Source organism: Apiospora aurea, assembly GCF_038362705.1.
Source record: "Apiospora aurea strain CBS 24483 chromosome Unknown utg000006l_segment0_segment0, whole genome shotgun sequence".
NCBI classification, from domain to species: Eukaryota; Fungi; Ascomycota; class Sordariomycetes; order Amphisphaeriales; family Apiosporaceae; genus Apiospora; species Apiospora aurea.
The window spans coordinates 704,080-731,126 of NW_027117393.1; the positions used below are offsets into that span (position 1 = coordinate 704,080).

At 44.0% G+C, this 27,047-nt stretch overlaps 10 protein-coding genes across 10 annotated transcripts; 3 read left to right on the plus strand and 7 right to left on the minus strand.

Annotated features, from left to right (window-relative positions):
- Nucleotides 1–326: 326 nt before the first annotated feature.
- PG986_008827 (uncharacterized protein) lies at nt 327–2,402 on the minus strand (the record flags this gene model as incomplete). The annotated part of the gene is made up of 1 exon (XM_066845049.1): nt 327–2,402. The coding sequence occupies one exon, from the start codon at nt 2,400–2,402 to the stop codon at nt 327–329; it is 2,076 nt and encodes a 691-aa protein (XP_066697447.1).
- Nucleotides 2,403–3,015: 613 nt separating this feature from the next.
- PG986_008828 (uncharacterized protein) lies at nt 3,016–3,866 on the minus strand (the record flags this gene model as incomplete). The annotated part of the gene is made up of 2 exons (XM_066845050.1): nt 3,016–3,621; nt 3,768–3,866. 2 exons carry the CDS (start codon nt 3,864–3,866, stop codon nt 3,016–3,018), a joined length of 705 nt encoding a protein of 234 aa, XP_066697448.1.
- A 404-nt stretch (nt 3,867–4,270) lies between these two features.
- On the minus strand, nt 4,271–5,245 carry PG986_008829 (uncharacterized protein; the record flags this gene model as incomplete). The annotated part of the gene is made up of 1 exon (XM_066845051.1): nt 4,271–5,245. One exon carries the CDS (start codon nt 5,243–5,245, stop codon nt 4,271–4,273), a length of 975 nt encoding a protein of 324 aa, XP_066697449.1.
- Nucleotides 5,246–17,191: 11,946 nt separating this feature from the next.
- PG986_008830 (uncharacterized protein) lies at nt 17,192–17,767 on the minus strand (the record flags this gene model as incomplete). The annotated part of the gene is made up of 1 exon (XM_066845052.1): nt 17,192–17,767. The coding sequence occupies one exon, from the start codon at nt 17,765–17,767 to the stop codon at nt 17,192–17,194; it is 576 nt and encodes a 191-aa protein (XP_066697450.1).
- A 2,102-nt stretch (nt 17,768–19,869) lies between these two features.
- PG986_008831 (neutral protease 2) lies at nt 19,870–21,146 on the plus strand (the record flags this gene model as incomplete). The annotated part of the gene is made up of 4 exons (XM_066845053.1): nt 19,870–20,092; nt 20,165–20,684; nt 20,748–21,011; nt 21,101–21,146. The coding sequence occupies 4 exons, from the start codon at nt 19,870–19,872 to the stop codon at nt 21,144–21,146; spliced, it is 1,053 nt and encodes a 350-aa protein (XP_066697451.1).
- Nucleotides 21,147–21,380: 234 nt separating this feature from the next.
- PG986_008832 (uncharacterized protein) lies at nt 21,381–21,812 on the minus strand (the record flags this gene model as incomplete). The annotated part of the gene is made up of 1 exon (XM_066845054.1): nt 21,381–21,812. The coding sequence occupies one exon, from the start codon at nt 21,810–21,812 to the stop codon at nt 21,381–21,383; it is 432 nt and encodes a 143-aa protein (XP_066697452.1).
- Nucleotides 21,813–21,819: 7 nt separating this feature from the next.
- PG986_008833 (uncharacterized protein) lies at nt 21,820–22,107 on the minus strand (the record flags this gene model as incomplete). Its single annotated transcript, XM_066845055.1, has 1 exon — nt 21,820–22,107. The coding sequence occupies one exon, from the start codon at nt 22,105–22,107 to the stop codon at nt 21,820–21,822; it is 288 nt and encodes a 95-aa protein (XP_066697453.1).
- A 611-nt stretch (nt 22,108–22,718) lies between these two features.
- On the plus strand, nt 22,719–23,948 carry PG986_008834 (hsp70 family protein; the record flags this gene model as incomplete). Its single annotated transcript, XM_066845056.1, has 2 exons — nt 22,719–23,155; nt 23,225–23,948. 2 exons carry the CDS (start codon nt 22,719–22,721, stop codon nt 23,946–23,948), a joined length of 1,161 nt encoding a protein of 386 aa, XP_066697454.1.
- Nucleotides 23,949–23,955: 7 nt separating this feature from the next.
- Nucleotides 23,956–25,077, plus strand: PG986_008835 (uncharacterized protein; the record flags this gene model as incomplete). Its single annotated transcript, XM_066845057.1, has 1 exon — nt 23,956–25,077. The coding sequence occupies one exon, from the start codon at nt 23,956–23,958 to the stop codon at nt 25,075–25,077; it is 1,122 nt and encodes a 373-aa protein (XP_066697455.1).
- Nucleotides 25,078–25,747: 670 nt separating this feature from the next.
- Nucleotides 25,748–26,398, minus strand: PG986_008836 (uncharacterized protein; the record flags this gene model as incomplete). Its single annotated transcript, XM_066845058.1, has 1 exon — nt 25,748–26,398. One exon carries the CDS (start codon nt 26,396–26,398, stop codon nt 25,748–25,750), a length of 651 nt encoding a protein of 216 aa, XP_066697456.1.
- Between the last annotated feature and the right edge of the window lie 649 nt (nt 26,399–27,047).

The window sequence follows — 27,047 nt, forward strand, 5'->3', positions numbered from 1 at the left end:
TGAAAGCCATGGTCAGCCTCATAAGTGAATTTGTCTCCTTTGCGACTTGTTCCCTTTTTGCTCTTTTTCTTTCTTTTTGTCCTGTTTCTGCTCTTTTTCGGACTTTTCTTGGGGTGGTGGAAGAGGTTGTTGTTTCTCTTGTGTTTTTTTCTTCTTCTTCTTTTTTCTCTTTCCTCTTACTTCTGATTCATCCTGGGCAAGCCAGCAGAAAGGAAAGACTTACACATGAGAAGGGACAACAAGAGTAAAAGGGTCGAACAGTCATGGCAAATACATAGCCAATCGTCTCTTCGCCACTGATAGCAGTACATCGTAGCATCCCCCACCTAATCAGTTCTCTGACGCTTGTGAGGATTTTCCTCGTCACTTTGGTCCGGCTCATCCTGAACTTCAACTTGGTCCGGGTTATCAACATCAGCTTGTGCGGGTCCATTGCTCTGGTTCTGCGGCTGCGCAGCAGGGCCCGGCGATCCTGGACGTTGATGTGTCAGTTGCACAAACTGCTGTAACACCTGCATTTGTTGCTGGTGCCGCTGGTGCTGCTGCTGATGCTGCTGCTGATACTGCTTATATAGCTGTTGCTGTTGCTTTACCCAAGATCCGTTTTGGTGCTGGGCGTAAAGCGCATCGAAGTGTATCAGGGTCGTGTCTTGCAGCTGCTGGAAGGCCTTTTGTGGGTTCTGCTGGGCCCAGGTGAGCCAGTACTGGAAGTGTAGCCATTCGTAGGACTTCTGAGTTGGATCTTGGGAGAGCTGGCGGCGCTGCACGGGCGTGATCAGAGGATTGAGCGGAGGCCTCGGGCCATGAGCGAACTTCATAGCTTGGCCGATAGGTATATTCAGATGGTCAGCTCCGCTTGGCCTCGATGGCATTGGTTGAGACCGTTGTCGGGTTTGCGTAGCATCATGCTGCGAATGCGGTGTTTTCTCTCGCGTGCCAGCTGTGTTGTTGTGTCCAGTAGGCGTTTGAGGATGACCGGTTGCCGGCAAGGATGGTGCGCCAACAGATTGACGGGCTTCCAGCTGCTGACGGGGCGCATGAATGGTGGCAGGTTGGTTTCCCACATTTGATTGATGCACAGGAGGCTGGTGGGATACAGGTTGCGGAGGTACCGCTGGTCCCGCTTGTTGGTTGTCGATCCGACGCTTGAACCAGCCCGCAGGGAACAGTCCCGAGAGCGATCCTGGCAGGGTGGGTTCGGTTCGAGGCATTTCAGCGTTGTTAACCGGCAAAGCGCTGAGCTGCGCAGTTCCGGAAGGGAGAACCTTCAAAGGCATGTTCGAGAAGAACCAAACACTATGGTCAGCCATGTCACTAGTGAGTTTGGAGATCTCCTCTGCCACGTCCTTCCCATTAGGGACAGAAACAGAAGGTCGCTGGTTGTTGGTCGTATGGTTCAGTGAGGTAGCTCCAGCGACCCGCACACCATTGTCAGAAGGCTTGTGAGAGACAGATACAGGCGGTGGTATGAATTCTCTAACTCTACCATCATTTGGCCAGTTTGCCGAGTCTGTTTTCAGGTAGAAGAGCAACCACTCGTGATCATCCGCGCCGATGCGGGGTGCTTCATCAATAATTGAGGTGGCGTTCGTTGGTGGCTGTATGTAATATCCGCGAGCGTCGTAGGTGCGGACGATATCCTTTTCGCCTTGCTTTCCCAACCTAACTGCGGCAACGAGATAGTACGTCTGCTGTAGAAACTGCAATTGCAGCTTGCGAGGCTTCTGGGTTTTGGACTTGCGGGTTTGGCCATGGACGGTGATGCGCATAACCTCTCTAAAGCTTCGCTGCTGTTGGGGCTTGTAGTGCACTCTGATAAAGGTGCGCAATCCTGGAAGTTGGTGGTATCGCCGACGAGGTTGTTGATCACCGTCAGGTTGCTGAACGTCGAAAGCGCCGAACTTGCTGTTGACAAAATCGCTGAGGGTAGTAGTGCCATCATACTGGATGAGGCTCAGGCGAACCATTTCATCGGGGTAGGCCTCGTTAGCCAATTGCCGATTGCCGAGCGGATCGTCGAGGAGGCGGACCCAATTCCTTTGCTGTAAGAGGTGGAAAGGCTCGCGGGACCAGAGCTTGTCGTTCAGCAGCTTGGAGTTGAACATGTCGATCGTGGCTGTGCCTGGTTGGACCAGGAGGCGGCCAACCGCTTGGGTTTTGAGACGAAGAGCATTCTTGTAGTCGTGGAGCGGCCCTTTCTTGTTAACAAGCATGAGGGCAGCTCGGATAAATACTGGCTCTTGTTCGTTGACGGGAGTCTCATCGAGGAAGGTGAAGAGGTGGCGGATGACAACGAGGAGAACGTGGACACCTGTAAGGTCCGATCGGCCAGCATCCTTGAGTAAAGGCCACTCCGTTCGGAGACGGTGAAGATCAACTGCACTGTGCTTCGATCCCGGCATTGTTGCTCTGGATGGATGGAATGCGGCTCCGTCCCGAGTATGCGGCTCACAAGTTGTGCGAAAAGATGGTTCCGGAATGGCCGTTCTGTCTGTTCGCACGATTTGCAGGTACCCTTAAGCACTTGTTCCTAGGTGGGGCGCATGCATGTATTCAGTCTTCAGATTCCAATCCTTCACCTCTGGGAATTCCGGATGGCCACTCGTTCCTTATCGATTTTGAACCGTTTGTCTATTTTGCCGACACCGAAGCTTGAAGAATTTGGACCGGTTCAATTGTTTTAAGTACCAGAGATGACTAGTCCGAATCCTGTCTCTGAACAGTATCACGGCGAGGCAATAAAATCCATCTCGGGTCCTTGCTATACATTAGACCCGGCCTCGTCGTCGCCCTAGTTTTAGTAGTGGCTATTTCTTTCCTCCAGAGTCTCGCTTCAGGGTAGCTACAAGGTAACCCCTATTTGCACGTGGCCGCTTTTGGCTAGCTCTTCCGCCAGCCACTTAATCAGGCTTCTTTGTCCCTGTGTCATTAGTGCGCTAGATATTAATAACTACACACTCACTATCCACACCTTTGTTAGAGGGAAAGCTTAACTCGAAAAGAACACATATATCACTATAGTCCAAAAGTCAAATACGCAATCAGGGAAACCACAACAAAGGCAGATCCTGCGGGCGCCGTTGGCAAAGCTGCAAAGTTGGACGACGCCGAGGTCGTCGTCGGCGCCGGCTGCGTAGCCAGCCAGGAAGCCGTGGCCATGCTCGACGCCCAGCTCTGGATGCTGCTTGCGACGTCCTGGTCAACACGGACGCCGCAGGGGTCGCTCTGCCGGCCTGTCTTCCACTCCTCCATAAAGGCGGCACACTCGGGCACGGTCGCGCTCGGCCGGAACTCTACAGCGGTGCTGAAGACGGGGCACTCGTCCGCCGGGACCACGGCGTCGATGCCGACCTCGTCGCCGTAGCCGGCCCCGCGTCCTATTTGGATCTGGAAATTCGAGTGGATCGTAAACATAACGCGGCGACTGATGTAGTACGACCGCCCGCAGCGCCCGTCGTCGCCATCTCTGAGGTCGGGGAAGTCGAGGTCCCAGGCCATCGTGTAGCGCTCCCCGTACTGCCTGTGGGCCTTGGTTGTAAGCCGGTCCGTGAAGTTGGTGTTGGCGACGGCAATCCAGCCGTCGCCTTCGTCCGGGATGTCGTCAAAGTAGCAAATGCAACGCTCCTCCAAAAGATGTCAAGAGGGCAAATCTCGTGTCTCTTCGTGTCTGATTTGCAACGAATGCCTCTAGCCACTAGAGTTCCTATCGTACAGAATCCTCCGACTTCAAGGAAGGACTAGAAAGTGCGCTCCTGCTTCGACTTGACCTCGATCTCAGACTCGTCCTTGAGGTAAGCAAGAAGGTTGACCTTATCTCCGCCTATGAGTCTAGCCAGCCAGTTCCCAAGCTTCCAGTAAGCGTCCATGATAGCACCACGGAAGCGCGGATCCTTCAAGTGGATGGAAGGGTTAGATGGTGTTAGGAGAAAGTCGTATGCCACCCACTTGTCCTGGTCTTTGACGTGCGAGTCACTTGCTTCTGCTGGCCTGCGCTGGTATGAGTCGAAAAGAAAAAGAACAGGAAAGAAAGAGGAAAAAAAGAAGAAAAAAAAGCCAACGTGCAAGCGATAGTACACGACTATTAATGACATCTGTATTAGACGCTGGTCTGCTCCATAATGCATGTCCAGGCATAGTCTATTTATTAAGAGATCCATCTGGCTATGAGAGTCATGGGGAAAAAGCATCGTGAATTCCGGAGTGTGGCAATGTCGTGCTACCTGTCTAAGCCTCCTAGGTAGCAATGTCTAACGACTACACACTTGACTATCTAGGCTATTCCCAGGTTCTCCAGCGCCAACTTCCGAAATCCCTCCAGGGCGTCCTTCTTCTCCATCAGCGTGTCACAAGCAGCGGACGTCTGCTGTTTATGATAGGCTGAGTAACTTGACGACACCTTTCCTCCCATGATGTCGTCAATATTGACAGAAGTGTCTGTCTCAAGGGGCTGGAGGTTCTTGGTGAGATATGAATAGGCCTTCATCTTGTCGGCTGACTCGGGATTGCGGAGGAATTTGGCGGTGAACGATCGGGTCCAGGGAGCAGTAATCTTGAGCATGTCGACGACATCGACGCCGTGCGACTCGAGTTGCTCAGCATACTGCTTGAGCAGGACGTAGATCTCGCGGTCGGATCTGATTTGGCATTTTCCACTGCGTCGGAAGTACAGCATGTTCAGGATGGCCTCGGTGCCAAGGTACTGGGTGTTGCGACACTCGTCGAATGAGTGTCTCTTGGTGTTGCAGAGAGGACATCCATCGATGTCGCAATCGCCGATCTTAGGGGTGACACAGTCACCAAGGGTATGACCAGCCTCATCGCAATTGGCGCAGGTCCAAACGACCTGGCGAGGGACAATGGAAGATTGAGCCATAGCCGGAAGGGTTGTATCAATTGCAGGGGTAGCAACCGCGTCGTTAACGCCGACATCTGCAGCGATGCCATTTGCGTCGACTTCGATGGGCTCGGCACGATGCTCATCGACGACAGTCTGGTTTAGGATAACGATATAGCTGTCGACTTGCTCAATCCAGAAAGTAGCCCACTCCGATGAGTGGGGTGCGGACGAGGAATTGGGGGCATCGTAGGGGAACTTCTGGTCCTTGACGACGCGGGTGAACATGGCATGATCGATTCGCCAGTTGTACCAGTTGACACTGACGTCGTTCAGTCGAACTTGACCGATGAGAGCTGATCGCGATGCTTTTAGCAGCTCGTCTTGGACAGCGGCGACAGCATCGTCCATATGCTGCTTGTATGCGACGTTGTGTCGCAGATTCGGGTTATGCTCCTCTAAGATGAGGCGTACAGTAAGTCGACGTGCCTTTGAATCGGGAGACACGTCGTTGGTGTGAGGAATGTAGAGACTTATTATGTCGGATTTTGGTTGGTCTTATTATAGTATAAAATCGATAAAAGAAGGATGGGAAAGTGTTGTGAGTGGGAAAAGAAAAGAGTGAAACGGCCGGTGCTGAATTACACTTAAATAGGAAAATTGTTGGCATTGAATGTAGGTTGGTTATATAGAATGTGTAAGTTAGGCAGAGAAAGAACGAGGTGCTGGTTACTGGCTGGTTTAAGCTGCAGGTAACCTGATAACATACCCGGTTAAGTTATAAGATAAGGGTAAACTAATGTTATAATTATTTAAGGGAGTGACCCTTATTATTATTATAATATAGAATATCCTAGTATTTACTTAAAATAACTTAATTATATGTTTAATTCTAATTAAGTAGCTTAGGGTAATTTTTAAATAAATATATTTAAAGCGTAACTTAATATTAAATTACTCTTATTATACTCTCACTATAAATAGCTTATTATATTAAGGTTAGCTTAAGTATAATAAAATGTTTTAGTATAGTATAAAATGTAACCCCTATTAGCTGCCCCCCTTTATTAACCCCTTTAAAATAAATGTAAAAATTAATAATAATAGTAATAAATAAGTTAATTAAGTAATACACATTATATTTTAAGGTCTATTTCGGCTTATATATATTATAATAGAGTTACTCTTACTATTAACTTAATTTACATTAATTTCCACTACTTTACCGGCGCCCCTTTTCGGCCTTTTTTTAGCTTTCCTTCTCTAATGTCCTCTTAAACCTCCTTAATATTTACTATATAAATAAAGCCCTTATTAGGGTCTTTATTAACCTTCCTCTTTTTTTAAGCCTTTATTTTCTTTAAATTTACCTTTAAACCGGCCTTTTCCTACTTTAACCGGCTAATTCGAGCCGTTAAATTATTAACACTTTTACCGAGCTTTTTTTATAGTAACCTTTTAATTAAATTACCGGTAGTAACCTTTATATTAAATATCGTAGCCTTTAAATTTTTAACTTACCGGCTATTTTTCGGCGTCTCGATCTTTCTAGCTTTCGGTTTAGCTAATTAACGCGTATTCTCGGCGGTAATAGCTTTATTAATAGCTCGTATTATATTAAAGCGCCGGAGCTTATTATTTATCGGCTTTTTAATATTAAAGGGGTAAATATTAATTATTACTTATTTATTAGCGATAACTTTAAAAATAAAAGCTACTTTACGTACTTTAACTTAAGCTTAAAGGAAATCCCCCTTCTTAATGTAACTATTATTAATAATAGCGTATATTAAGTCGAGCTCTTTTCGAAACCTCTTTTTTAAAACTTTAAAACAATTAATATCTAAGGGTTAAAGTATATAAAAGCTATATAATAATAAATAGAGGAGCTATATTTTAACTTTTAACGCCGTTAATATAAAATTATCGTTAATATAATTTCTATATTTATTAAAAATTAAAATCCTTTATTAATTAAAATTATTAAGCTTCGTTAAAGGGATAAAAATCTTTCTTAATTATTTTAAGGCTATAAAATTAAAAATCCATCCTTTTAATAACGCTTTAAAAGCTTAGTGTGAAAAGTGCACGAATTTAAGTAGTAACGATCGGTAAGGGGTAGTGAAAGAATAAAGTTAACGCTTATCCTTTTATATTTCTAAGGGGCCTAAGTTTTTATATATATAAGGCGGCGGAGTAGAGCCGGAACCGGTACGTAAGCGCCCCGTTTTTTTTATTTCTATTATAACTATTCCCCTTTTTAAATAGGCGTTCCGATTACGTAGGCGGCCTTGTTTACGCGGTCCGCTTATCCCGATAAAAGCTTAGCTAGTAAAGAGTTCCGTAGTAAATTATAAAATAATAAGGTAAAAATAAAAAATAAATAAAAAATAAGTAAAAAGCGCGGGCGCTAAGGCGCCTATATTTAAGGTACCTTTCGAAATATAAATAAACTTATAAAGTTACTAAACCTATACTTAATATTTTTTTTATAACGCCGATTATAACTTTTTTTATAATTATTAATACTACGGTTTCTTTTCCGTATTTTAACACTTTCGCGCTTATTACTTTATCGTAACCCCTTTAATACCCTTTTACTTATTATAATTACCGTTCGCCACCGAACTAATTTATTAAGTAACTATAACGGCGTTTTTATTACTATCGCGGCTGACTAAGCTTACTATTTATACGTCTCGTTTTAAACGATTAACTATAAACTTTTCGAAAGCGAATTACCGGAGTTTAATTACGTTTTTAATAACCCGCGCTCTTTATTATATAATTAAATACACCCGAAACTCGGTTATATTAACAGTAATAAAACTTATAAAGCCGTAAATACGCGTAATCTTTTTAATATTAATAATATTTCGTTAACGCTTTATAATAAATTCCCGGCGCTTTTATAAACGATTTTAATATTATCGGCACTATTTTCTCGAGCTTAACCGAATACTTTTAAAAAATAAATAACGCCGATAAATATATCTTCCTTTTAACCTTTCGCCGCGAAACGGGCAATATTCTTTATCGTCTCGTCGTTACCTTTACCCGTATAATTAAGGCTTATAAAGCCGAATTTAATATTAACGGCTCGAAAAAAACCGTTAAAATAAATAAAAACTCTCCGCTATTTTCTTTATAATTACCGCGGGTGCTTAACGAATTTATTCTAAATAAAAAAGCCTAGTTAATTACCGCTAGGAATACTTCGCCCGCGAAAATATTTTATATAAACACTTTTAACTTAACGCCCTTAACGCTGTAAATTTAAAGATTCTTTTTTTATATTACACAGTCTCGTTAACATTTCTTTAAATTATTAATAAACTTATAATTATCGAAGCTTTCGTCCAGCTTCGCTTATTACCCCGCGACCGTAGTTTCGCTATTTAATATATAACCCTCGGTTTCGCTTAAAAACGTATCGCCGCCTTTCTCGCCTATATTAACGATAACGCCGTCGATAAATAAGCCGACTATCTCGAAAATCGTTTAAGATCTATAGGTTTAATTTTTTAAACGGAAATTTCGTTTTTATTTCGGCCGCGTTTCTTTTATTAAATATATAGTTTAATCGGCGTAATACGGGACCTCGTAATCTATTAAAAAAACGTAAATATAATTACCGTTTAAACGAATAAGTTCGATTTTTACCGGGGCCCGGTTTCGGCCGTATTTTTATAATCATTAATTAATAACTTATTAGAATTTTTAAATTGTTTCGGCCTCTTATTATAACTTTTTTTTAAGCCTACCTCTCTTTTTCGTAATTAATTAATTAACGTATACCCTTTTTTCGTATTACGCGACTTTCGCCGGCGCGTTCTTTAAATTTTCGGCCGGCTCTTATTAATTATATTTAAACGGCCAGCTTTTTTACTTTACTAAGTAATATACTTAATCTTCCTATTTTATTTTATTTCGCACTTCTCTTACCTCCCATTCTTCGTCGGCCTTTAATTTCGGTATTAAAAGCGCTCTATCGGCCCTCGCCGTCTATAACGCTAATAATTAAATAAAAAAAACGTTATAAAGCCGGGCGTATTTTTCAGGCAGGGCTAATCGGTAAGTAAAAGTTCCGATACGCTTTAAAACCTTAAAAGGTCCGACGAATTTAAGGGCTAGTTTCCGGTTTTAAACCTTTAAATTTTTAATAAATAGGCTCACTATTTAGCCTACGTTTAAAATTAACGGCTTATAATAAAAATTATAATATTTCGCTTATTTTTTAATCGCCTTTTACTATTTCTCTTTTATTTCCGCCCGTAGCTCTTATAGTTTTAATAGCCGGTCTTTTACCGTAGGGGCCCCTCTCGAAAAAAGTCGTCCTTAACGAATATTCGAAAATCCGGCTAATAACCGTAGGTTACCTCGAAAGAGGAGAGGTTTATTAATAAGTTAATAGTTAAATTAATTACGAAAAAAAATAGTGTGTAATAAATTCGGTTATAACTCTAACTATTTCGTTACGTAATAACGTAAATAGGTTTTAATAACTTAGTTTATACGCTCTATTTATTCGTCGGTTTATAAGTAAAACGGTATTAAATACTTTAATTTTACTTTATTCTCGTAATTTAGCTCGGACTAGAAGGCGCTAATAAAAATAGCTCCTCGGTTTAAAAATAGCCCTTTTAAACTTTCGAACTAGCACTCTATTTTCTTATAAAAAGTTAAGCTAACTTTACAGCATTAATAAAAGTTATTACTAAAAAAACAAAAAAGATAGTTTAATATATTAATCCACTATTATAAAAATAGCGTTAACGGCCTTTTTATAATAAAAAAATTCCGGTAAACCGGTAATAAAGTTTATACTATACTTTTTTTTAAAGCGACTTAATTACGATAACGACGTAAACTTACCGTAAAATTAATAATATTTCGCCTTTAAACCGAAATATACTAAATAACCTTTTATATATTCCGTTACGTCGCTTCGTAACTCGAACTAATAAAACTTTCTCTTTAAAAACTATATTATCCGGTTACGCTTAAAATAATTACTAAACGGGTTATTATAATAAATTTATAATAATTACGCCCGTAACGTTAATTATTTTAATACGTAAACTTTTCCTTTAAAATATATTAAACTTTTCTTTATAATTAATTAATCGCGGTTCGGGTTAACCTCGGCCGCGAATTACGCTTTACCCTTTTAATAAGCTTTATTCTATTCTTAGGCTCGTATAATAAAAATCTTTAAATTTACACTAATTTAATTTATTAAGGGGTCTTCTTCTTAAACGAACCCTTTTATTTTTCGCCGGGATATCGCTTACGATAAAACTATACGTTCCCCCGTACCTCGCGTCCCGTATATCGCCTAGGCTAATACCCGTAATTTACCTTTTAAAGGTATAATATCTACTATTAACTTCCGCCTTAACGTCGATAATAATATTAAATTATTTTCTATATTAACGATATAATTAAGCCGTTTTAATAAACTATCGGCCGAATTATTCTTTCCCGGCCGGTATATAATTATAAAATTAAAGAAAATTAAATATATATATTATCGTACTTAATAACTATTTAACTTTTCGCTCTTTATAAAGCTTTATAAGTTCTTATAGTTTAATAATACCTCGATAACGTATTTCGCCTCTTTTAAATAATATTTTTAATGTTTAAAACACGAAACGATCGTTAATATTTCTTAATTTAAAATTTTATAGTTTAATTCTAACCTCGAAAACTTCTTAGAAAAAAAAAGAAATCGGGTATTAAAATTTTCCGTTACTTTTTTAAAAAAAGTTCCGGCTATTACGAACCGGGAGGCGTTTATTTCGAGCTTTACCGGCTTTTCGGGGTTAAAATAAGTTAATAATAAAGTTAATTAAAAAAACTGCTTTAAATATTTAAAGGCTTACTCCGCGGCGTTATTTAACGGGAATAAACTCTCGTTCCTTTTAAAGTTACGCTTTTTTAAAAGCCTTATTAAAAGGGTAACGATTCCCGAATACCCCTTTATAAATCGCCGGTAAAAGTTATAAAAGTTTAAAAAGATTTATAGGTTATAAACGAAGTTTAATATAACGTGGTTTACCACTACGCGACGCATATCACTTAGCGACGCACCTTTTCTACTTCTCGACCTTTTTATATAAATTAATTCAATTATAACACTTAAAATTAATTAAAACTACTCGTTATCCGATTCCTCGCTTAATTTTATATCTTTTTTTACATATTCGCGTATTATAACCTGTTTCGCCGTAAATATTACAGCGCTTTTTACCGGTCGCTCTTCGTTTCGACGAACCTTTATTTTTATTTTTATTAAATACTAAACGCTTTTTTTTTACCTTTTTATCCTATAATTACTAAGATTTTTTAATAATAAGGGCTTTTTTAAACTAAACTCGCGACTTTTTAACTCTCCGGCGCTTAAAAAATACCAAATTAGTTTCCTTTAATATATATATTTTATCGCGTATAAAAATTATTTTATAGGCTATTTTAATTATACTTTTCGCCATTTAGTCTACCGTATTTAAAATCGGCGTTAAAAAGCTTCCTTAATAGGTAAACACTCTTTTTTTAATATAAGTAAAATACTTAATTATTTATTAAGGGTTAAACGGCGTTTAAAGATCGTAAGTATTAGCCGTCCCTAAACGGGATAAGTTAAATATAAGCGTCCGAAAACGCATATTTAGCTTATTAATTACCTTGTTAAGGTTATAAAGTATTAAACTAGATACGCTGAATTTAAATTTAATATTAATTTCTATAAAAACAATAAAATACGCGGCTTTAAAAACGATAAAAAACTCGAGCTTAATAATATAATTTATAAAAGCTTTAATAAATAACTCGATTTTTTTCGAATAAATACGCTTTAAAAGCGAATAAAATACTATATTAAAAAGTTAAAATAAGTATAATAAATAAAGAAGTATATTAATAATAATAATATCGTTATCTTAATAGTATACCTCGAATTCGACCGAAATATAACTCTCGTAACCGTCGAGAATTAAAAAGCGGTAACGACCCTTCGTTTACGATTTAATATGTTTATCGAAATACTTAATCTAGTTTAAGCCTATTTCGTTATTAGTTTAGCTATTAAAAATCGACTTAATCACTTAATCGCTTAATAAATTAGTTTCGCGGAATTAGTTCACAAGGTAATATTAACCTTAAACGATTAAAAACGGCGGAATATATTAACCTTATAAATTAATATATTTAATCGCTATTACTTATTCCCGATTACTAAACTAAACCGACTTCGTTTTTTTACGCCGCTCGGCGTATATTACAACGAATATTAACCCGATTATGCCTATTATAAAACCGGTCTCATCGAAATTCTAAATATTTTCGTTAATAATTCTATATTTCGCTTTTATATTCGTAATTAACGTAAATTAAATAAAAATAACTTTAAAATCTTCGCAAAAAGCTCTTTAATAATCGTACCAACGATTTATTTTAATTTTTAAATCTAGGTTACGGTTAATAAAACGCTTAACTTAATATTTACCGACGCGATCGCCACCGCGCGACGCGGTAAAAAAATTAGCTATATTTTTTATATTAGCGAAATCGAGAGGTATCCTTCGAATATTTAAATTAATTATATATTTACAAAGTACCTCTTTTTTAATTAAATTTATTTTACGTCGTTTTAATCGGATTTCGCGTTTTAAAATTCGGCCGTAAATTCGATAACGTAAAATTAATTCGGGTATATTATAAGCTTTTATTGCTATTCTTTAGCTTATTTAATTCGGTCCGTTTCGTATCGCTTAAATTATTAAAACTATCCGATCTTTTTAGGATTAATTAAGCATTATAATTATAGAAGTATTACGCGTTAAAGTTTAATTATATTAAAATTAAATTAAAGTGCGTCGCCAAGTGATATACGTCGCGTAGTAGTAAACTACGTTAAGTTATTTTCGAATAATGTTTATTTATAACGGGTTTATCGATACTCTTTTTATAGAAATCCGATACTTTAAAAATTTAAGCGAGCTTTAAAAAAATTAGTACTTAGCGCGCTTAGCGTATAAGTCCGTTTATATTAGCTTTTTAACGATTTATTATACGTGCTTTTCGTAAGTTTCTTTATCGGTAGAATAAATTAAAATATTATTTAGGTATACTATATAATACGTATCGATTAATCCCTCGAGGTACTACGAAATATAATATTAAAATATAATTAAAGCGTTAATAAAACCTATAACTATTATTAAGAACTCGTAATAGCCGTATCGAGTACGGAACGCGGTTTTTTATTTATCCCCTAGTTTAATACGAATACGGTAATACGTATTTTTTAGGTCGATTTTAAAAAAGATTTTTAATTACGAGACTTTATTTAATATTTCCGAAATAAGGAGTAAAGTGTAACGATTTTTAATCGTAACTTTATTAAGGCCCTTATAGTTTATATATAACCGCAGCGTCCCGTCTTTTTTAGGGACGAAAAAGATAAGGGCCCCGGCTAGGCTTTAAAACTCGCGGATTTTCCCTCCTTTTTTTATTTTTTTAGCTATTCGCGTAGGGCTTTTAACTCGGAATATAATAACGGGTAAATAAACTTATAAAGGGGTTTCGTACCCGGTTTAAAATCGATAATATAATTTATTAATTAATTAAACGAGAGGATATTGTATTTCTCCGTATTAAAAAAAATAGTAAATCCGTTAAAGCATTATAAAAAGGCGCGTTAAAAAAACGATTAGCGACTTTTAACGTTTTTTTTCTTTTTATATATCTTTTTTTAAGGATATTACGGCGTAGTATTAAGCTTAGCTTTTATAAGCGCGATAGAATACTTAAAGTATAAAGAGTTAAACCCGCGTTATATTAATAGAGAACCACTAGCGGTTTAGTTTTATATCGAGCACTATTCGCAGTACTTATATAACCCTATAAAATAAAAGAACGGGAGCGTCGATATGTCGAGGGTCCCGGTTAATCGCGACGTAAAGCCGGCGAACCTTTTAAATTACCCCTCGGAAATTAATAATATTAAACTTTATTTAATAAACGTTATATATAAAAATATATAGCTTATTAACCGACGTAATTAATATTACGTAAAATAAGGCTTAAAGTAATTTAGCCTCCTCGGCGAAAATATAGTTAACTATATTTACCCTTAAGTAAGTATTTAAATTAACGAATATATAAACCGGGGTAAAGCGCGATAATAGGGTAATGACCGTAATAAGGGTTCGTAAGGTTTTAAACACTTTTACGATTAAACTAATAGTTAAAAAGGGTACTTTTCCGTTTAAAATCTGCGGCTATTTTTCGATATATACTATATTAACGCTATATTCGAAGCTATATACTTATTAACGTAATAGCCCTTTTTCCCGTATCGGTAATAAATAACCTAGTTTAAATTAAAATAATTCGCGGTGTTATTAAATAAAGGTTATATATTACCCGGGTAAAATAATAAGGTAATAATATTTTATCGAGCTTTAAAAGGGTTTATTTTACGCTATTTAAGGCTTTTTTTTAAACTCGGTGGCGTTTTCCTTATTTCGGGACCGTTTTTTTAAAGTTAGCCTAGTTCGATTATAAGGTTTTCCGTTTTTTATAAAAGCGGGGAAGATTTCTTATCGTTATTTTATAAGGTCGATTATATTATTACGTCGATTCGAAAGGTTATTATAGTAATTTATAATATTTTAACGTAAAAATAAAAAGAGTTTCCTAAAAAAATAGTGTATACGTTTTTTATCGAAGCGTAAATATATTTAGCTTTTTAAAAACGATAAATACTTATAAAACTACTTCGAATTTTAATATAAAAATTAATAAGTTTTTTTTAATTATAAATTAATTATAACGTTCTCGTTAATAAGGCTTTAAATTATTAATCTCGTTTAAATCCGAAAAGTTTTTTAATTATTTCGTAATTATTTCGCCTCGTTTTTTATAAAGGATTTCGTTTTAAGCCGGAATTATTATTTTATTTTTAACGTTATTTAACTACGGGCGTATAAAATACGCGCGCGCGAACGTCGATATAATTTTAATACCGCTTTATAAATTATCCCTAACTTTTTAATTTAGCCCTTTTATTATACTCGTATAAAAGTTAAGTTTAATTATTCGTGGCGAAATTTAATAGGTTTACTAAGATTTATATTCGAGTTGTTAATTAATAAAGCCCTCTCCGCGTTATCGTTAAAGTAATTTAAGCTTTAATTACGTTTATCGGGTGCCGAAAGGGTATCGTTACCGTTATTTAAAAGTAATAAGGGTAAAAAGGGTTTCTATTATCCCCCGCGTAATTAAAACGTGGTCGCTAATTATTAAATTTTTTAAAACGCTATTTAAGCGAGGTACGGCTCGTTATAAACTACTTTATCTTTTTTCGTAAGCGTGTTCGAAGGGATTCGAAAGGAAATTCTTTTAATCTCGTAATGCCCGGGGCTTTAATTATAGCGTCGTTTATAAGCTTAAAAGGATCTCTTTTTTATAGTAAATTCGGGGCGTCCCCGAAGCTTTCCTTACCCGGGTTTAAATCGAAAAGGGCGCGCTTTACAGGGGCTTTACCTTTTCTTTTCGAAGTCGACATCGTTACTAGGTAAGTTATTATAAAAACGTTAAAATTATAAAAAGTGCACGAATTTAAGTGATAATAATAAATAAGGGGTAGTAAAAGAATAAAGCTAACGCTTATTCTTTTTATATTTCTAAAGGGCCTAAATCTTTATATATATAAGGCGGCGAAGTAAAGCCGGAACCGGTACGTAAGCGCCCCGTTCCTTTTACTCTTATCACACTTAGTCTTTATACTTATAATTAACCTCGTTTTCTTTTTAAAAAAAACTATTATTATTAAGTCGATTAGCTTTTAAATATAACTAAAAGCGATAAAATATTACTAATAGTATTAATATATTTTAATATAATTACTTATTTATAATTAACCGAGTTATTCCGTATTAAACTTTAATAAATAATAAGTTCGATTATTATAATATTTTCTTTTATCGTTATCGTAGTTTTTATTTTTATCGGCGTTAAATTTAAATCGAGGGGGTATATTATTAATAATAGTAATATTAAACCGATTAAAAAACCTTCGCACGGCCTTGTTTAATATGTATACGAGGCGCCGAAAATTTATCGCTTTAATACGTACGGTTTTAAGGGCCGGATAACGTTTTAAAAAACGGTATATTTATCGTTTACCGATAAAGTGATCGATTTTTTTATAAAAAGGATATACTAAGTATATATACGAAATAGCCGGTACGTTAATACGTATTTTAAACTAGCTTAAAAAAAGCTTATTTAATTAAAAAGGTTTTTTTAATAGGGGTAAAAAACTAAAGGGCCTTATATTTCTCTTTTTTTAAAAATTAACCCCTAAGTCGATTACGAAGGGTGCCCCTATTAACGTTATAGTCTTTAGCTGTACAATTAATACTTCCGCCGGCCAGCACGGCCTAGACCGCCTACGCAATACGTGCTTTTTTAATTATATTAATAGTAGTAAAAAAGGAAAAAAAGAGGAAGAGATTAATCTACTTCAATTAGGAGACGAGTAAGATTTAACCCCTTTATATACTGTTATTGTTGCTCAGGGGCTCTAGAATCATCTGAAATCAGGAGGGGTCAATCAGAGGGGGGGGCAGCCAGTAGGGGTTGCATCTTACTTGGTGAAAAAGCTATACTGAAATATCGCATGTGATCGATTGAAGTAAATCGTTACTTGAAGCCACGTGTGTCAATTTAACTCTATCCCCAGGCGTATGAAGGCTCTGGGCTTTTCGGGGACTTAACTCTGGTGATCCCAGTTATAGCGGTTGAGGATTAAGAGCCTCGCGGTCATTGCCACCAAAATGACCAAAGTCGCGAGTTGGGTCGATTGTGGTATGTGGGTAAAAGAAGAAGGCCTTGGACCTGATCTCGTGAGCTTTTCTTTGGCGCAAACCGTATGGAACCAACAAAACCAGCTCATTCTCATTACCACTCGGGTAAGCTCGTCGTTATAAAAGCCGAACGCCAACGACAAAGACACCAACCGGTGGGAAATGCAAACACCGAGCGCGACAACAGCAACGAGGCAGCACGAAACATTTGGCAGCTAACCATCGACGAACTCGAGACTGGAAGTAGACCCGCCCGATGTTCCTATAAGCCTGACCGACATCGAGGGCAGACCTCAGCATGAGGTCAAGGCATAACGTATGATCAGTTACGGAGGACGAGAGACTGGAGGATACTCGTTTCCCGCCCGCGCGTTCGTGTCGAACAAGTTTCGAAATCTTCATATCGACGTACAATTATTGTCTTCCTATGATACACCCAGCCTCCATCCGGTGTTATGGCTCACTAGAAAAACAACTATCAAAACTCAACCGACTCCAGCTCAGCCTTGAAGTCACCGAATTGCGTCTCCTGAGCTGAACCAATGCTCTCCAGCTCCTCGGTCTTGAAGCCGTCTGCGTTCCATACCCCCATCCAAGTCCCCTGGCATCTCACCGTCATCTCCCCCTTGAGCTTCTCCAGGGGCACTATGGGCTCTCCCACCTCGAGCACGTTCTCCTTCTTCTCCCCGGGCTTGATAGTGACAAGGGAGTCGCTCTCAGGCGGCATTTTCCGTCGGACCTGGATCGTGTTGATCTGGACGGGCTCGGACGAGCCGGAGGGAACGAACTCGACGAGTCCGAGCTTGAGTGCGATCGGATCCAGCGGGGAGTTCCAGGAGATCAGTGTCAGGGGCTTGTCGCCTTTGTTGGTGACACCGAGGGCCAGCTTATGCTCGCCCGCGTTGCGGATTGAGACTTCCAGGTTCGAAGCCATGACAGACGATAATGCCGGAGAGCCGGTCAGGGGGTAAGAGTCTGCAGCGGAGTTCTTCCAGAAGAGGAAGAGCAGAGCGACTGCGACGAAGACAAGGGCCGTGTTCTGGGATCGGGTCATATGCTGCGCAATCTGAGTTATTGCTTGTTCGCGCTTATGTGTAGGTAATTAGTGAGCGGGACGTACGATGGAAAGAGGGAGGACGGAGAGATATCAATATGCGACTGGTCGTTTACGGCAGGTCGGGCGCAATGGCTTAGAGTACTTAGGAGTGGTGGAAGATAGATAGTGCAATAGAGAGCGAAGTTGAAGTAAGAATTACCAGCAGTAAGTGGGCGCATGCGGGGCCCGTTCGGAGTGTCATTGCAAGAAGTGGACCGACGCAAAGCGACGCTGAAGCGTGACTGCCAGAAGCACGCAAATTGCTTGGCTCAGAAGGCTTGTTTGCCCAAAGATCCCTGACGATCAGTGATTAGCAATACCAGCTGCCTTTTTGGGCATAGAATTCGTTCTCGAAGACAACATACGCATGTGGGAGATATAGATTAGGCAGACGGGGTATTTTGTCCAGCGCTGCCAAACTGCGACGCTGGGGGCGCTTGTCCAGCGGGGATTCTGCGCGCCAAGCCCTGAAAACGGGTCGTTGCTGGGTTCTGCCGCCGGACGCCAACGGTTCTAACCAAGGTGCGATGTCTGCAGCCACGGACAAAGGTAGTGATTAGGAAGGTCCTGCTGTTAGGACAAGCTTTCGTAGGTCTTGGGCTTCGGTGGAGCGCATGAGCGTACTGTTATCCGCTCTGATATCTCTGCGCGTGCTACTCCAGAGCGCTGCGGTGCTACCGACTGTCGCATCAATTGCTTGCTGAATAGCCGGCAGATAACACTGCCAACGTGAGGTTCGGTTGCGATTGGCTGCAAGAGATATCAAGCCTTTGGGCACAAACATAAGCCACGTACACGACCACGCGAAACCATCTCAAGAGTAAATGGCCCTAGTCTCGGCAAACGGCACGCAATGATTCGCAGCACTACCGCATCCAGGCTCCAGGACGGCAGGGCTAACCCGGGACAACCACTACAGAAGACCGCTAGGCAAAGTCTGGGCAATGACTGGGCAGTGGACAAAAGGATCCTGGGAAATGATCGGCAGTGATCAGGTACGAATCTGGGGTAGTCTTTCGGGAGATCTGGGCCATGCTCCGAGATTCCAGACTGATAAGCAAGTTGCATGGCCTCCTCTAAGCCTGACTGGTCGCCCACGCCCGGTAGTCGTGCAAGGCGACCCCACTCCCGGCGGTTTCAAGCTAGTTGGATGGATGGATGCCCTCTCCCCCAATCCTCTGTGAGCGTGGGAGGCCAGGAACCTGCTGTGCGATGCAAAAGGCAATAAGCAGCAACGGCAGTGCAGCAGCGTAGAGATACAGAGCATGCGGCCCCTGAATCTCGACAGACCACCGAGCCACTGAGAACTTGAAAAGCAAAGGCAGCATCTGCGTCTACCCTGCAGTGTTCTCTGAGCACCGGAACTGCCAGCGTCGATGAGGGGAACTTGGGCAGGCGCCGGCGAGGGAGCCTGTCTGCGAATAAGCAGGCCCCAGCTTTTGGCATTAATATGTTGAGTAATTATCAGGCTAAGGAGCCTAAGCCGGATTGTTCCACAAATGGCTCGTCGTCCTTATCATGCATGGGGCAGCGGCAATAGGACGCCCGCATATTATAGCTTCTCTAGAGATAGTAATAATCAATTAGGGAGGTTGCATACCGAACCACACACACACACACACTCTCTCTCTCTCACTTTCTCATGCTCCTTCCCGCGCGCTGGCAAGCGAGTTCCGGACCCCCGTCCCAGGTATGGGTGTGGTGCCATTTCGAAAAACCACATGCCTTATTGGACTCGTTTGACCGAGCCGGTGCTGTTGTAATATGATGGGATCTAAGCCGCTTGGCAGCCGCTGACTGGTGAGGCCAAAGCCTGCGCTATACAGCTTCCCTTATTTGCTTAGAGGCAGTCTGTCTCGCTTTCCGAGGCGTACAAGGGGCTATAGTAGACGTGGTTGGGGGGTTATGGCCTCATGAAGTATAAGTACGGATAGAAACCCTATGGTTTTCTTCTGCTCTCCTGATCCTCATCCCCATCGACCCTCGCTCAGCCAAGACCTTAAGGCAGCTTCACATCCTTAGCAGATCTTTCTGGTCCTTCAAGCCCCATCGTCACCAATATGAAGTTCTTCGCCACCGTTACCCTGCTCGCCTCCGCGGCCAGCGCCGCCGTCCTCGACGTCACCAAGCGCGACGTGCCCCTGGCCGTCACCCTGGAGAAGACCGGCAACACCCAGGTCAAGGCCACCGTCGTCAACAACGGTAAGGAGGCCATCAAGGTCTTCAAGACCGGCACCTTCCTCGACGACGCCGCTGTCGAGAAGGTCGATGTGTTCCAGGGCTGTAAGTTCTCACCCATACATACTCATACCAAAGTCACAATGAGAGGCATACTGACATGACCTGCCCCTGAAGCCGAGAAGGTCGCCTTCGACGGTCTCCGCCTCCGCGTCGCCACTTCGGGTCTGCCCGAGGAAGCCTTCAGCGTCATCGCCCCCGGCGCCTCGGTCGAAGCCACCTTCGACATCGCCCACCTGCACGACCTGAGCCAGGGCGGCGCCTACGACGTCGTCTCGGCCAGCGGCTTCCTGACCGCGGCCCTCGACTCCACCACTCTGGACGGCGTCGTGCCCTACACCTCCAACACGCTCAAGGCGGTCGAGGTCGACGGCGCCGCGGCCGCCGAGGCCCGCGCTTCCTTCATCGGCAGGCGCACCTCGCTCCAGTCCGACTGCACCGGGTACAAGAGCACGGCTATCCGCTCGGCCCTCAGCAACTGCGCCTCGGCTGCTCGCAGCGCGGCCAGCACTGCTCGCTCCAGCTCGAGCAAGATGACGGAGTACTTCAAGTCTTCGTCGTCGTCGACTGTCAGCACCGTTGCCAACGTCTTCACCAGGGTGGCTTCCGAGTGCGGCAGCACCAGCGGTGGAAGCTCGTAAGTCCCACTTTCCATCATATAGCCATCAACCAGACCATAAACTGACAAAAGCCCCAACAGCCGCCTCTACTGCTCCGACGTCTACGGCGCCTGCTCCTCCGGCGTCCTGGCCTACACCCTGCCCTCGAGCAGCTACATGGCCTACTGCAACCTCTTCTTCAGCGCCCTGTCCGGCGTCTCCCGCACCTGCCACGACCAGGACCAGGCCAGCACCGTCCTGCACGAGGCCACCCACCTGAACCAGATCAAGGGCACCTCCGACTACAACGGCTACGGGTACAGCTACGTCCGCAGCCTGTCGGCCAGCCAGAACTTGAACCACGCGTAAGCGTCCCCCCCCTTTGTATCCTCTTTTGCACATTGTATGTTCAGGGATTTCTTATCGCACTATACTAATACTGTCTGCTACCTAGTGACACCTATGCTCTGTTCGCTCAGTCCATCTACGCCGGCTGCTAAGCGCCGTGTTGTTTCGTTGCTCTTCTTGTCAAGAACTTTGTATCTGATTATAGGATGGAGATGTAAGGGGAAAAAAGAGAACTATGCTAGTGCCGATTTATATGTAGGGGCTTGGGTTTGATTTGCGCATTGTCAAAAACAGCAAATCGCGCGCTTTCGTATTGAGAATAAACATGATCATATGGCCATATTCGTAGTTACATTCTAATCAACCAGTGACTTGAACTACCAGCTCTACTGATCCAATCTGTTGGTCGGCAAGCCCATCTGAAGAGCCTCTTCCGCAATCATGCGCTTGCCACGGGCGTCCGGATGCACAAACGTGGTCCGAGACTCCTCAGCGTGGCGCCGGATCTCCTCACGACTCTCCGTCGTGGACGGGGTCCCGTCACCGTCGTCGCCGCCGCCGCCGCTCGGCTCCGGAAACGCCACAATCAAGTCTGCCCGCTCGCCAAGCGACGCGAGCCCTATCCCGAGGGAGACAAACGTCGCCGGCATCGCGGCCGAGGGCGCCCAGACAATACTGCACGCCGCCGCTCCTCGGTCCGGCTGCTGCGCCACTGTTACGGCCAAGCACCCCGCGACCGCATCGTACAAGTCGCCCATCCGCAGCCCGCCGCTGTCGCGGGCCGTCATCATATCCAGCTCACCGAGCCGGTAGGGCATGTCCGTATCATCGTCGCGGGCTGTGGTCGTCTGCACGACCCCGACGAGGCGGGACGGGCGGCTGCGCCACCAGCATCGCGCGCCAGCTGGCCCCGGGGCGCATGAAGGCTTCGTAGCGCCGCTGCTCGCCGCGTGCGGCCCACGGCAGGCGCGTTTCGAAGTCGTTGATCAGTTGGCGCCATCTTCGCTGCACGAGCTGAGCTGACGTCAAGAGGGTTTTGGGGTCGAGGTGCACTAGGATGTTCTCCAGCAGCTCGGTTGTCGCGAACGTCTGTATACAAATTTCGCTTCCCATATCATAAGAGATGTCCCGATACAAGATCTATTGGGTGTACCCCTCTTTGCCGTTGTAGCGCGGTTGCCTTGGATGTTGCCTGAACAAGCCTTGGTGGTTTGTCTCGGATCATCCTTCCTTCCTAGCTCTTTCTGTCCAATGTGCTTCCCCATGCAAGGAGGCCGCGGAATGCTACAATGCAAACCCCGTAAAGAATCCGGAATTCTCCCTGCAAGGCATATCATCTTGGAAGCACGAGCATGTGAAAACACCTTCACGAGGGCGAATTTCATATGCGATGTTACGATAGGGTTGCATTGCCAATTGAGACGAGGCATACTCGGTTCTCCAGCATCTGCACGTAAGTATCATCAGCGCGGGGAGAGCCTCACGGGCACTTAATAGACTGCAGGTGGATATACTGCCGGGCGCAACTGATCTGGTAATTCCGGGGCCAGCGTTGCATCGCAAGTCAGATTGGTGCCCAGACTCGGGGTCAGCAGCACCCCGGAACACACTTCCCACCCCTCAAGCCAACGGTAGTCAAATTTGTTGACAGGATGGAATTTGCAATGGAAACTTCCTGCGCATCTTCTCGTTACTTCCAAAGAATTGAGTAAGATCTACTTGTTATGGATGCCCTTATCATCACAACATCGGTAATCACTTTGGCGGAGGCTGCGTCGAAGCTGTACAAGTTTCTGCAGTCAATTCGTCATGGCGACCCTGGCTATATTGCACTGTGCACCGAGCTCAAGGTCCTTAACAGCCACATTCGAGCAATAAGCAAAGCCCTCAGGAATTGTCGGCAAAACCGCTTTGTATTGGCCCCAATCGACGAAGATGTATGGAAACAAAGCGACATCGCCATTGCAGACTGTCAACGAACCATCGATGAACTTGGTAGCCTCAAGAGGAAGATAGGCAGCTTTGGCGTATCCAACAGACTTTTTCGACGTGTGAAAGTCGCTGCAGCGATGCAGACTCACGACCGCGACATCATCATTTTCCGTGACAAGATCCACATGTCAACCCTATCACTTCAGACAGTACTCCAAGTCATCAACAAGTAGGTGGTCGTACCTATTTGCTTTACATTCCTTTCATCACATTTGGAAGCATCTGACGCCATCAACAGCTCGATTTCGCTCCGAAACGGTGTATCCCAGCAGGAGACATTGCGTGAGCTCCAACAACTGAAGAGCTCTCTCGAGACTTCAAACCACGCGGCAACAAACCCCAACTATCTTGTCTTCATGGAGAAAGGCGATTCGTACATACTCAAGAATCTTCTGGGTCTTGTCAAAGCCGCAAGGGGTTTTCACACGGCAGCAAGCACCGTTGCAACCACGGTCTATGCCAAGAGCAGTCATGGTGGGATTCCCGAAGCCAATAGTTCCAACTATACTGAGTCCGAGGTACTGAGCCCGACCGGATCCGAGGCAGTACCAGCATATGCGAAATTCGTCGACATGATCAGCTGTCGTAAGGAACCGCCCGCGCAAATTCGCCCAAGTTTACAATTCAATGAGGCCCCTGAATTGTTGATACCACCGTCGTATCCCGAACTGGTGGAACGGTACCGTGTCGCAGAAACGGCCACTGGCAGAGAAGAGAAGAGTTTTGGGGACATATTTTCTCTCGGTCTCGAGAGAATAGCACAGAGAGCTTTGGATGATCTTGATTTCGCTAGGGCGGAAGCAATTTTCGCTCAAGCCATCAGCTGCTACAAAGTACGCGATGCTGATGATACGCACCATAGCCAGTTGCGTATCCAACACGCGTTATGCTGTTTCCTTCAAGGCAAGGGCATCCAGAATACAGAAGCTGTCGAAGATCTCGCCGAGTTTCGGGGGGACTGACCGGACAATGGCCGACAACCTTCTGTTTGCACTAGCTCTGTGCTACATCCACGAACTTGATTACGCAGCTACGGAACGACTTTGCAAAACACTCTGGGAAACTTGTGACAACCACAACCCATTCAAGGATGATATACTGAGACTTCTCCTTGTTGCTTATCGCTTATCTGGTCAGCCAATACTGGCGGAAGCAATCCAAGAAGGGAACCCCGGCATTTTGGACAGTCCTCAACTTACGCCCTCGGATTTCATCGTTCAGAAAGAGGAACTCCTCTGCGGTCTTTTTCGAACCGACATAATCAAAGACACCCAGCAGCCTGTCATCGAATTCCTTCGGCACCGGATAGCGTTTGCAGAGACGACTCGTTTGCAACGGCTACTGATATCGGAATCATTTTCAGACTCGAGTTCAACATTGGTCAATGTTGATTCTGATGGTGAGATCTTTCGGCAGAAGGCGAGCACAGCAAAACCCAAGGTACAGGTGTTTGAACGAATCAAAAACATTGGCTTTCTCTCCAGCAGCCACGCGCTGGCAAATACTCTTGAAGCAGAACCTCGAACGTCCACCGCTGCATGCACGTTCGACAGCGGTTCACGTTACCGAACTCCCTCATCTAGCACTGCTTCTGGCAAGAGGATTTCGCCATCGTGGCCATGGGATATTTTCAAAGGGCGGTGGAAGAGTTGGAGAAGGCCTAAAGTTGGCGCATATGGCGAACGAAGTAGAGCCGATGGCTGGCCAAAGCTCTGCCGATGGCCCTCAAATTACGAATCCCCCAAGGCTTCGAGTTCGCGATTGCTGCACTATGATCTCCACAGTCTCAAGTATTGCTATGAGCTCCAGGGCAGTTTCTTCGGTCATGAGATGGAAGTCCCTCCCAGGGGCTATGAGCTCGACTCGATTGAGACGTCGATACGTCATCCCAGTGGCGGCAGTGACCGCCAAACCATGATGGATATTCCACCTGAGGCCCAAGCCGTCAGGCTGGCCAACGCCTACGCGGCTTCTACGTGGTCCGAATTAGGAGCGTTGGCTCTGGGCTTCTCTACCGCTTTGGGGAGTTCGTTATTCAATACCGAAAACAACTACAAATGGCTCGTATATCCCAAAACCGCCCCCAGCTAGGTTGCGCCTGGATACGACACGTGGGAAAGCAGTAGCCTGTCAGTCGAAACCTACACTGCTCACCCCGCCTCACAGAATACAGAAAGGTCTGCCATGCCCAGAGAGGAATCGCGCGATAACCGGCCAATGCGGTATTGAGCCGCGCGAGAGGCCATCACCTCAGTATACACTTGTCGTTTCCAAAGCCGAAGGGGCCAGCAGATCTGCACAATCACGCCTTGACATCGGTTCATTGGAAGACAATCCTGGTGACCACAATACTAATTCGACGCCTCATGATCCTATACGACAAGAGTTGATTCAGTGTTGCTCTCTTAGTAGTCGACTAAGTCCCGTAGATTTGGATGCATACCATGACACATGATTGACGGCATACTGTTGCAAGACTGGGAAAAGTATAAGTTGGTGTTTTGGCAATGGGATTTTAACCATGATGGATTCAAGTTTCCTTCTGGGGAGTTGTTTCGTGGACATTTGCTTTCATGTGCTTTCAAATATACCAGTACACACGATTGACAATAGCAAGATATCACACAATCATTCATAAAGACCAATGACGAAAGCCCACGAAAACATTCATTCAACCCAATTGCTTTATTAGTATATACCCGTAAGGTATCTACGTACTTCTCCCCTCCTCTCCCACTCCTCCGTCTTCCACACTCTCCATTTACGTCTGCTTGGCCAGGGCGTTGACCTTGGCGATGAGCGACTGATCGACGCGTCCGGCGTTCTTGGTGACCTTCTCGGCCAAATGCGCAACCTGGTTGGCCGCGTCGGTGGGCGGGTTGCCCTGGGCCGTCTTGATGCGGGAGATCTGCATGGCGAGGAAGAACTTGGGCGCCTTGATGGTGTTGAAGTTGCCGCCGCTGCTGCGCAGGCCGGCCTCGGTCGCCGTGTAGACGTCGAGGGCGTCCTGGAAGGCCTGCAGGTTGCTGTCGGCCATGCAGTCGGCCGTGACGAAGGTGTCGAGCGCGAACTGCAGGCCCGAGGTGCCCGACTTGCTGAAGTCGATCTTGCTGTACGTCTGCCCGCCGGAGGTCACGTCGGGCACGCCGCCCAGCGTCTTAAGGCCCGCGTTGCACTTGACCTTGGGGGCGAGCTGCTGCACCACGGTCGCGACCTCGGCCGGCAGCTGCGCGTTGCCGGTGATGAAGCAGGCGCCGCCGTTCTGGCGCGCCTCGAGCTCGACGGCGGGCTTGACGTCTGTCGGGACGTCGATGACGGTTTTGTCGGTCACGAAGGAGACGTGGTTGGCCGGGGCGGCGGCGGCGAGCGAGGCGAACAGGGCCGCGACGGTGAAGGTGGTGGAGTACTGCATTTTGATGGTGGTGGTTTTGGTGGTTTTTGGTAAACAGGTTGCGTTTATAGAAAAGAATGAAGTTCAATTGCCGTGGGCGAATGAAGATTTGTTATAAAAAACGAATGGAAGCAACCCTTGCCGGAGGGGAAGATAGACAGTTACAGGTAACGTTGGTTGAAAAAATGAAGGTACAGATACACGAAGGTAGGTTGAGGAAAGGGTAAGAAGAAGCGGCAATGGTTCGACGGGAAGGGCGATCATTTTAAGTCCCATGTTCAATCCGAGTCGCATTTTTGGCGCGCGGGAGGATGCTCATGATGTTTCCCAAGAAGCCGATCTGCCGGGCTTGGGGCTGGTCAGCCAAGACCTATCGTCTCATCTCGGACGGGGCTGTTTGATGTGCGACGGGGTGCGTTGCTGGCTCAGATGGCCGAACCTGATCAGATCCGGCAGGTGACCCGAGAAAAAAGAGGAGGGAGAGGGCCCGGGGTGTCCGATGCGCAGATAGGAGTTCGGGAGAATCGCGGTGAGGCTCTGCGTCTCACGCCAATATGCGCGATGCCATGGTTCGCTTGAGACAGACGACTCCCTGGATGCCCACCTTGCTTGGATCTTGGCGTTGCCCTGAAAGATCCGACGATGCGGTTTGTAGGGAGTTTTCAGCAAG